General features: G+C 39.5%; 1 protein-coding gene across 2 annotated transcripts in view; it reads left to right on the top strand.

Moving 5' to 3' along the window:
• The window catches only part of npas1 (neuronal PAS domain protein 1), a 49,320-nt gene extending 45,661 nt beyond the window's left edge, over positions 1 to 3,659 (top strand). For both annotated transcript variants that reach the window (XM_055196006.2, XM_055196007.2), the window contains exon 12: positions 54 to 3,659. In XM_055196006.2, coding sequence (XP_055051981.1) covers positions 54 to 1,015 — 962 coding nt within the window. In that variant the 3' untranslated portion in view covers positions 1,016 to 3,659. The remainder of the gene's footprint in view (positions 1 to 53) is intronic.
• The last annotated feature ends 8,004 nt before the right edge of the window (positions 3,660 to 11,663 follow it).

The raw sequence follows: 11,663 nt of genomic DNA on the forward strand, positions 1-11,663 counted from the left end.
AACCGTTCATTGCAAAATGAACCATTTAAAGTTCACTCATATGTTTTCTTCAGGTTCCACAGTCACACAGACCCTAAAAGGCAATCCGGTCAGAGCCGAGCCAGACCGTAAAGCGAAGGAAACCTACGCCCACTCTGTTTCTAGCCAATCAGAGGAGACCAGGAAGAGACCACACCATCCTGACTCTGACAGCGGTCCTCCAGAGACCAGAAGGCGTGTTGAGGCTTTCCGTCGGAGAGAGGACAGCCCGTGTACCTCCTCGGACCAAGCCAGCGACAGCGAGGAGGAGGAGGAAGAGAGAGAGAGTCAATGGAACCACACCCCTAGCAGCAAACACGTGAAGAATGAGGATGGGTCTTCCAAACAAGGCAACGGTACCAATGCGGCAGGTAAAATCCATAATGGTCGCGCCGTGATCCAGCATCTAAAGAGTGTGGTAACCAGTTCAGCATCAAGTATTAAGACTGAACAGGAAGTGATGGGAACCAGTCCTGGGGGGCGATGGAGCCAGCACCCATCCATCACACATGCGCCAAGTGGAGGAACCAATGGAAGCAGTCCGCCCTCTCAGCCTCCAACAGAAGCTCCACCCAAGGCTCTGTTCAACCCACCCTCCCCGACTCTTTCTCCACCCATTTCCGCCTCGCCCCTTCCCAGAGATGATCGGTCCATCCACGGAGGACGCGCTCCGGACTTCGAGTTACTCCAGAGACTGACTGCGAGTGGAGCGGCGGGACGTGTGCTTTTTCACCCTCTTGCTCTCGGACCCCAAGGGCCTCAGAGTCTTTACGCCCCCAGCACCATTCGCTACGCCCCGCCTGAGATGCCTACGGGCCACGCTGAAGGTCATCGCTCAGATCACATGGCCAAAACTCCAGCTTTCTTTCCTCACCTGCAAAGGATCACGTCTCTGCCACCCTTCAGTGGCTTCTCTCCGACAGAACCAGCGTTCCCTCCGACTCTTCCTTTCTGTATGAACGGACTGAGGGGTGCGGCTGGAATGGAAGAGGACTGAGAGATTGAAAGAGAGAGAAAGAGTTGGTGCTATTAAATAAGAAAATAACACTACAAATGGAACTGGAGGAGAACTTGCCAGAATCTTCCCAGAATCCTCTCTGGTCTCTGTTTATTTGTCTTCCTCTCTCTAGACAAGCAGTTAAAGCCATACTGAACATATGAAGGACATCATGCAATTACACATTGTCCTGGGCCCTCTATGGTACTTATTTGGCCCAGGCGTGAGTCCCTTGAATCTAACAATGCAATTATGGACCATCAGCATGGTGGGCAATTGCCAAAAACAGACATTGCTAATGAAAACATACATGAGAAAGCACAGCCCGAGGTCCCCTCACAGGGACCATACGATACTGAAAACTTTTGAACACTATATAATTTTCATGTTTTGTAAAAAATGATAAAAAGGACAATTGTCTTTAAACATATAAAAGAATCACTTGAACAAAATCTCATTCCAGGTCATAGCCATATATAGACAACACTGAATTTAGAGACTTCATCCATGCAAAGGCTCCAATACTCCAGAAGTCATGAGCCGATATCATGGACTAACCTTCTTGTAATTTGGGATTTGTTGGGTTTGGGGTGGTTATGTGTGTCTTTTTGTCATATGTCACGTCCAAGCACTTATGATATGTTGTTGCAGACACTTAGCACTTCAAACTGTATTCTTGTTCTTCTACTGTAAAGCCACATGAACGAAGTTTACGGCGTTTGTGGCAGAACCAGCGAAGCATGGAAAACACCGTCATTTGTTATATAAAGGTGCAATCTTTAATGTTCAACTGTGTGAATGTCATGCAAACTGTCCTCACGCAAACTCTACTTACCAGTGCACTGTTAAAAAAAGCATGATGAAGTTAAAAGAACTTGGTTTGGAAATCAATTCAATCTACTATTAATATAGTTGACACAACTTATAAAAACCTGTTAAAATTGTCTAACTTAATGTCACTACAGGACTTTGTCCCAGTCTTTTACCCTGATTTGCAGTGGCTAAAATGGAAGTTATTAGAAATGCACCAATGTATCGTCCAATAATTGGTATCGGTTGATAGTTTAAGGGTGTGTGCACACCAAAGCTTTTAAATGCGGATGAAAACGGCGGGTGGACGCTGACTGCCATCTTTCTTCAGCTAAGGACTTTGGTTGCTGTGATACTTCTGCTTTGTTTATCAGTTGTTGTACGATGCACCGGTTGGTTTTTGTGATTTTTATCCCACCCCTTCTCCACTGTGATTGGACGGCCGTGTGAGAACTGACATTGACAAGTTGAGCTTTTCTCCCAAAGTTGAATATTTTTTAACTCTCGGCACTGAGCGTGGAAAAACCGCAGAGCATTGACTTTCAACGTGGAAAAAAACGCCAGCTTCTGGCTTTTTTGATAAACGCCGCGCTTCCATTGGAAACAATTGAAAATATATGCCGGCCGCCGGCATAAAAGCTTTGGTGTGCACGCCCCTTAAAAACAGTTGATAGTCATGGCCGATATATCCTGTCAATTAAATGAGAACAGGAAAATGCAATGAATTTGAGCTCTGTGTATAGAAAATGTAAAGAAACATAGATGAATGTTCAATATTAATGGTCATTATATGAAAGAATAACATTGAGAAAATGTAATCTTCAGAATTTAATTAATGCACGTTAATATAACCACCAAAATATTGGCATCAGTATCGGCAGATATCAGTCTGAATAATCGGCTATCGGTATCGGTGGGAAAATTTAATATCGGTGCATTTCTGGAAGGAATCCTTCAGAATTTGGAAAGTCAGAGATGACCAATTTCACCAAAAATCACAGTATATGATGGGCAAAGACTTTACAGTAAAGCTCAAGAAATGAAAATGGGGTGTTTCCATGTGCGTTTGTCTGGTTTTGAACGATTTTATTTGAGGTGGATTTTTTACGTGTTCTGATTTTTAAAGCCATCTAATCCAACTTTTCCTCAGATGTAAATTTAAAGATTGTACCTTTAATATAACACTTTCAGTTTATTTTCTGCTTTACATCTCAAATTTTCTATTTGAACGGTAAATTTTGAACCTAACGGTACATGTTTTTATGTTTTCAATGACTCATATAAAGTTGAGGAGATGAAAAACATAGTGAACCATGAAAGCAACAGAAAGCAATCCAGCAGCACTTGTGATAACAAAACAACTTTATGCATCAGGTGTTTCGGACCATAAAAATTATATCAATTTCTGATGAAACCACACTGAAGAAAACATGATGCAATTGCATTTATGATCACAAAACCTCATTGCTTCACCATGTGCACATATTCCAAGTCTTTTGTTGTGTATGTTTGTGTGTTTTCTTGGCCATGCAGTATTATCAAATATAAGTGGTTTTTAGTAGCACTAAATGATGTGAGATGGTCTTTTCATTTCTGTTTGTGATTGCGGGTGAACGTGTAAATAATCGAGAGAGAGAGAGAGAGAGAGAGAGTGAGAGTCAATCCAGAGACATCACCCCATGAGCCGATGTCCTCTTGACTCGAACCACTGTGAATCTAACTTCATCATGATGAGATGTTTGTAAAAATACAGCATCATGAGCATTAAATGAAAATGAAACACTGTAAAAATGATTATTATGATAATCCACAAAAATAAACTATATTACAATAATGGAGACTTTGTTTGTGTAATCTGTCATTTATCTCTGATTAATTTTTACTGTAATTTTTCACTTTTTTACTGTATTGTTATTTGAAATGTGGCATCTATTTAGATATATCCAGTGGCAAGAAAAAGTATGTGAACCCCTAGGCATGAACTGTTTTTTTACTGTGATTTGCCATAAAATGTGATTTAATCCTCATCCAGGTCACAACAATAGACACACACAATGTGCATAAGCTCACAACACACAAATAACTCTAGTTTCCTTGTGTCTTTTTGAAAACACCCATTAAACATTCACAGTGCTGGAGGAAAATGTAAGTGAACCCATAGACTCATTTGTGTCAGAAGCTGGTAAATTGGAGTCCAGGTAATAAAATGAGTTTTAAGGTGTGGTTTAGTGCAACTTTGATTGATTAAAAGATACTCAAACATTTTAAGATTGTTGTCCTTAAGAAGCATCAGCTCTTATAAATCATGCCTTTCTAAAGATATTTGATCAAGAGTTGTTGCGCTCCATAAGGCTGAAAAGGGATACAAAACAATCTCAAAATGTTTAGACATTATCAGTCAACAGTTAGACAAATTGTCTATAAATGGGTACTCTTGAATACTGTAGCTACTCTTCCTGACTCCTAGAATACTCAATGAAGTAAAGAAGAAACCCATGAGAAACAGCTTAAGGCTTAAAGACATCATTGGAACTGGCACACATGTCCGTTTAAGTCTTTGAACAGGCACGGTGTCTATGACAGAACACTAGAAAGCCGCTGCTCTCCCGAAAAACATTGCTGTGAGCCTGAAGTTTGCAAAAGAGCACCTTGGCAAACCCCAGTGCTACTGGGATAATATTTTATGGCCTGATGAAGCAAAAGTTGAATTGCTCGGGAAAAATACTATGGCGCCAAAAGCGCACAGCTTACCAACATCAAAACATCATCCCAACAGTAGAATATGGTGGAGGGTACATCATGATTTGGGCATGCTTTGCTGCCTCAGGGCCTGGACCACTTGCCATCATCGAGGGGAAAATTAATTCCCAAGTTTAACAAAATATCCTACAGGATAATGTCAGGGTGGCTGTCCACCAGTTGAAGCTCAGTAGAAGTTGGTTGATGCAGCTGGACAACGAAGTAAATCTGGCTTAAGAAAAACAAAATGCGCCATTTGGAGTGACCTAGTTAAAGCCCAGACCATAACCTCATAGAGATGCTGTGGAATGACCTCAAGAGAGTGGATCACACCAGACTTGTTAAAGTTGAACTACATCTAAATTCTATGTCTGCTTAATGGTTCGGTTAGGTTTTTACTTTACATTTATGTATAAGGCAAATAAAAAGCTTTGGTAAAGTCACACAAATTAAACATCGAAGTTCATGTTGCACAAAAAAACCCACTTAAGTTTATAATTACTATGTTGTTGTTTTTTTGCAGTGGGTCATAATATATCATATCTTTTAGATTGTCAGTGCGTTTTGTGGTGATATTGTTTGCGCATTTCAGCACTAACTCAAAACGTGCGTACACCACCTCCTGAGCTGTAGGATTTGAGCGTGCCATATGCCAACGTCCATATTGATAAATCTCAAAGTCACCGTGGTTTTGGGTGTACGCTGGAAATTTGGTGTACTCACTTTTGATAATGAGTTTGTCTATTGTTCTAACCTAGATGAGGATCAGATCACATTTTATGGCAAATCACTGTAGAAAACCAGTTTATTCCTAGGGGTTCGCATACTTTTTCTTGCTGAATCTTTGGTCTGAGGTGGTGCAAAAGAGTGTAGGCGTGGACTGAAGTGAGGATAGTGTGGATATGACTGTAATGGCGCTTTTCCATTGCATAGTACCCCATGGGTTGGTTTGGGTCGGGTCAGCTTACTTTGTGAGCTTTTCCACTGGGTGCAGTACGTAGTACCCGATACTTTTTTTAGTACCACCTCAGTCGGGGTTCCAAGTGACCAGAGCTGATACCAAAACCTGACGCGAAAACACTGTGAATCACCGATTGGTCTGAGAGAATTGTCACTACCAGCGTCATTGCTATAATGTAAAAGATTAGCTTTACCTTAGTGCTAGCTTGCGCTGTCTCAAGTAAACCTGTTGTCATCTGTGCTCTGCTATAAGTTCCCAAACTCCCTTTTAGCGATGAAAAACATCCACAGGTTGAGAATCAGGGACACCCATACCAGTTTTTTTCCAGACTTGCAGTTTGTGGCGGCAAATTTGCGATGAGCACGTTTATATATATGCTTAAATGCAACTTAAATGAGGTTCAGCGGAGCGCGTCAACGGACGCCACGGGTGTTTGAACAGAAACTGTCATGTTAGACAGAGGTATTGATAAACATGATGTGCAAACATCTATTTGTTGTGATCAATTTTAATTTTGTGGCGAACTGAGAAATAAATAAATGTATGGGAATGTACAACGACGCTCTCACTTGTATAATGTCACAGCAATAGACAGCGCAAATATAACGACACGCCTATAATCCCTCCCACTCCGAAGTGTTACTAAACTCGATGGAAAAGCTAACCAAGCCAAAGTGAGGTGAGCCAACCCGACCTGACCCAAACCAAACCATGGGGTAATATGTGATGGAAAGAGCCATAAGTCACTAAAAGGGTGACAATTAAAAAGGGAGACACGGAACAAGCCATTATTTAAAACAGGAATTTCTCTGGATTTACAAATACTTGGGAACTTTTTGGATAATGTAAGTACACAATTGCATTAAATACATCACACTGTGATTTCATTACAAAAATCTTACATATTATGGCTTTACCCACAAAGTATGTTATTTTTTGTATGCACCAAATGTGCCAAAGTTTGTGTAAGTGTGAACCACAAAGTTTCGGGAACTATGGGTGTGAATAATTTGAATTAGTGACATGAATTAAATATTTGTTCTTTTTCACACAAGCTATCGTAAGGCCTCCAAAATGTTGAATATTTAAGGTTGTATGGGCTACTTTATATATTTAAACAATCCTGGTCTCATTATATAAAGTCATACTAAACCACATCGGTTTAGAACGACATGAAAGGCAAAAGTCAGTTTTGGGGGAAATACTTCTTTATGTATCAGTTAAAACCACAAAGCCGAAAAACAAACACCAGTTTTCCTGCTTAAAGACATTTGAAGTCCCCCATTTGCCTTGAATCGTGTAAAGGGAATTGCTTTCGGATAGGAAAAGCGAACATTCGAAAGGGATTAACAAGCTATTATCTAGTGTAAATTTTGCAATCCACACCGGCCCGTGTTAACAAGTTCAAAAGAAGAGTGAAATAAAGAAAAGATGAAAGATAATGGATCGGATTGATGTGATAAGCCGCTCCTACATCGTCTCCCTCTGGGAACACATGGAAGCTACCCGAATCTGTCAACTCTTCCTCTCCGCTCCAAATAAAGTCTTTTGAGTGGCGTTCATCATAATCCGTGTACAGATTTATAACTCTCTGTCCGTGTCTTTGAAGCGAAGTCGGTAAGCAGTCCGCCATCAGTAATAGGCCGCAGGGTCGAGACAAAGGCAGACGTTGTGATTGAAACGCGGAGCGTGCTGCTAGCGGTGATGTTGTGTTGTTTCAGGAAACCCAAGGGAGGGGCTCTGACATTGAAGACGGGTTAAAACCTGTTTTACATTCAAGTGGCAGGCCTCAGTTCATTAGTGTGAAGATCATTCCCTCTTGACGAGTAAAGGAATTGCATACTAAAGCAGCCGAGTTGTTGGGAAGAAAAAGGCGAATGGCCGGACCGTGTGCGTGTGCATACAATAGCTCGAAGTTTCTCCTCTAAAATACCCTCCACGCCCGTCTCTTAGGATGAGAATGACATATAAAGAAGAATTATTCAGATTTTATAGGCGTAGTACGGGAAACCGATGAGGTTTTAGTGATCTTAAGTTACCAATTACACAAACACAAAATCAACCCGCAGTTGTGTGTTACTCAGTTTATGTAACACAGGTGCGTGAAGTCTGGCTGGCGGGGATGCGTGTTTGGGTACTGTGCCCTTTAGCCGTGTGTCTGCCCCTGCAAACGCCCTGAATGTGAAACAGAGCCGCGCACACTTAGGGAGAAACAGACAGACCGCGGGCCAACTGCACTGAGACACGCCCGGAATCAGTAACTAACAAACTGCACCAAAACACCAAAGAATGAGGAGTTTTAAAATAGGATAGATAAGAACGAGGAACGCCTGACTTACTTTTATTTCTTGATTATTTAATGCAGTGGGATGAACGTAACAGACTTGCTTATCTATTAACAAGCCACTTTGTGGCAACAAGTAGGGGTGAGCGTGACACAAACTAAAGCCCGATTTATAGTCGTGCGTAAGTATCCTTAGCCTGTGCGTAGCATGACGTGCACCTCGCAAAAATTTTAACAGCACATCAGTTCTACGCGGACCGCAAGCCCTGTGATTGGTCCACCAGAACCCCTCCCGCAAAAGTACAAACGAAAACCGACGCGGAACCTACGCCGTCGTGGCTACAGGGCGATTTATAGTCGTGCGTAAGTTCTACGCCGTAGCTATGGCGTAGGCTATCCGTAACCTGTGCGTAGCTTTGCGTAGCCTGACGCGCACCTCGCAAAATGTTTAACAACGCATCAGTTCTACACGGACCGCAAGCGCTGTGATTGGTCCACCAGAACCCCTCCCGTCAGGTAAAACAAACTGCGTCATAGGTATTTCCGTTTGCGACGGTGAAAACAAAGATGAACCAAGTTGAGGAGTGATTTAACTCAAACTGCAACAAAAGTCACTGTTTATTTACTTCCATCATTGCTGGTCTTCTTAAATCATACACAACAAGTTGCGCTTTCTTCTTCGTTTGTGGGTTAGCTTGCCAAGTTTCTTCTTCTCTGACGGTCGTGCTGCTACTGTGGTTACACGCGTGGATACTGCCCACCAGCGGTTTGCACTTTGTTTGCACGTCGATGCGGACGATGACGCAAAAGTATAAACGAAAACCGACGCGGAACCTACGTCGTAGGACCTACGCACGACTATAACGAGCCCTTAACACACATTGTAACACAGCTATTCTACATAGTTGCACATAGCCGAGCAATCTGTGCTCTGAAACGTTATCGTCTCTCTTAACTTTCAAATACCGCTAAAACCTGATTGGATACTTGTGATTGTGTTAGGGGCAGAGCCATGCTCTGTGGCTTCGGTGTGTCACCCTTTTAACCCCGCCCAAAAAATCCTGAACACAGAAATGTGGAAAACTGTTTAACTCCACAATTCGGTATAGTTCACAGTCTTTGTAACGTGTTTCAGCAATACATTTCTAACATTTAATGTGTTTAGGAACAGTTGTTTGAAATTACCTTTTCCTGGTCTTTAAAGGGATAGTTTGGCCAAAAATGAAAATGATCCCATGATTTACTCACACTCAAGCCATCCAAGTTACATACTGTATGTCCATCCTTTTTCATACAAACACATATTCAAATATTTTTGAAATTGTCCTAGCTGAATATAGGATCTAGCTCCTTCAAGTCCAATTTGTCATACATCATTATGAAAAGTACCTATATCTCTGATAATAATCTAATTTTCAAAAATATCTGAATATGTGATTGTATGAAAAAGGATGGACATACATGTATGTTACCCGGATGGCTTGAGGATGGGTAATTGGCTTTAAGGTCAAAAGATAATCTCCTGTGAATTTGTGACATGAAAAGTTTTGATGTGTGTGAAGTTTTGATGTGTTTTCAATAAGATACTGGACAAAAAGTGTTTTAGTGGCATTAAAGTAAATTTCTTTAGTAACATACAGCATGTTGATATGGCATTGATCACAACATTAAGTGTATTTTTTACAATGTAGTGCAGTATTGCAGCTTTAGAATAGAGTGCACATTTTTGTAAAGTAAAGTAAATTTTTTCCCAAGACAAACACTCTAATAAACAAGACAGATGCTTGGAAAATGTACTTAAAATACTCAAGTAGTGTCCACCTCTGAAGAAAAGCTCCTAAAATATAAGTAATGGTGTATGGGTCTCATTTATTTTTGTGAATCAGTTTGGATTGTTCACGATATTTATATATTTATACACAGCATAGATTTTTGTAGACCCATAAATGCTGCTACTTGTTATGTCACCTCTTTAAGCAAATAAAAGTATTTTTTTATTTATGTAAACAATTTGTTCTTTGTATTTTGAAAGCTACTGCCTTTGAACAACTTGACAACACTGCTGGTCTTGTTTTCAGTAAAAATATCTTAAGATGCATTTTCTTGACGAGCAAAATGACCTAGGAAAATAAGTCTAGTTTTTCAGACAAAAAAATTATCTAAAATTTATGTGAATTTGTGCTTAAAACCAAAAAATCTGCCAATGTAATAAGAAAATTTTCTTGAATTATGAAAAATACAATTATTTCAAGTAAATTTTTCTTATTCCTTTGGCAGATTTTTTGCTCGTTTTAAGCACTAAATTACTACTTAAAGTTTATATTTTTGTCTAAAAACTAGAATTAAGAAAATTCATCATAATTTAAGAATTTGTTTGATATTTGTACTGAAAACAAGACAAAAATACTAAGAAAGAAAGTCATTTTTTGCAGTGAATATATAGTGATGTCCAATTTTAAACATTGACATCATCACTCTTTATATTTTATTAAAGATGCCTTAAAAAGTTTGTATGCGTGTTGTAAGGGACCAGTTAAGATACTGTATTTATGTATTTATGCAAGTATGAATTAGGTCATGAATTATTAAATACATTTGTGTAATTATTTTGTAACTTGATTCACGATACAAATTGATGTCTTTGTACTTGGTGTATGTGAATTGCAAACGGAAGCTCACTGATATTTGTGTTGAAATTGTCCTCTTCAGGCACAGTAGTGGACAGGTGCACAAGTAATCATGATATGGCAGGTGGACATAAATGCTATTTTGGTGTTTTTGAAGTATAAACTAAAGCTCAGCTATAAAAAAAGGAGACTTGGCAAAATATTACACACGAGACAATGACTACAAAATATTATCACAAAACAGGATCAACAAATATAAAAAATGTAGACAAAATTACAATTATGTTTTATTGCCTGTGAGCCTTTTTTGTTTTATATGCATTTTTATGTATATTTAAATAAACACCGGGATTCCCTAATACATACATTATATTTTAATGGTTTAATCTAAGCCGAGATGACATTTAAAGCAAATATTGTAGCTCAGACATGACTTTTGTGTGATGTAGCTAGTACCAACACCTTAGCTATCTACAGTATTGTACTATATTCATAATGTAGTTTATCTAATTAAATTATGAGCTGCTTGTAGCTTGGGAAACAAGAGATTCAAAGCTGTCAGCTTAACCTCTGAAGCCCACTAACCTGACATTTCTACCTTTAGCAGTTGCACAGAATTCACACCCTTAAAACATCGGACCTGTCCTTCTCAGAAATTGCCGGAGACAAATGTGCTTGCATAGTTGGCCCTTTAGCCCCATTTATGTACATATTCATAGACTCATTATGTACTGTAAATAGCACTGAAGGTCATGCATAAACAAATAGTCTGTAACCTCGTAATAAACGTCCACAATCAACATACAATGAATGTCATCGGTTTAAGAAGAATGATGGATTCATTTACATATAAATATGCATTACATAGTCACACGGTACTCAGAAAGAAAAACAGAGGAAATTTATGATAAAGGAACAGGTGTATGAATGCCTTTTCAGGCAGACTTTAGATTTAAAGTCACACGAGCAATCATCTGTCTCTGCACGTCTTAAAACCCCGACAAAATTCAAAATGCATTTCAGTACAAAACAACAAACCAGTAACAATTTCTAACTCTATTTAGATGCTGACAGATAAGTGCTGTAATTTCTCGGAGGATTCATCCGAGGTCTTTGAAAACTCTGAGAAGAAATCAAAAAGAAATCTTTGGATGACAAGAATTAAAATATATAATCAAATAAATGAGCAGCCCTTTGAAGATGTGCAAACAAAAGTGTAAGTAGTAA

This window comes from Misgurnus anguillicaudatus, chromosome 24, assembly GCF_027580225.2.
Source record: "Misgurnus anguillicaudatus chromosome 24, ASM2758022v2, whole genome shotgun sequence".
Taxonomy (NCBI): domain Eukaryota; kingdom Metazoa; phylum Chordata; class Actinopteri; order Cypriniformes; family Cobitidae; genus Misgurnus; species Misgurnus anguillicaudatus.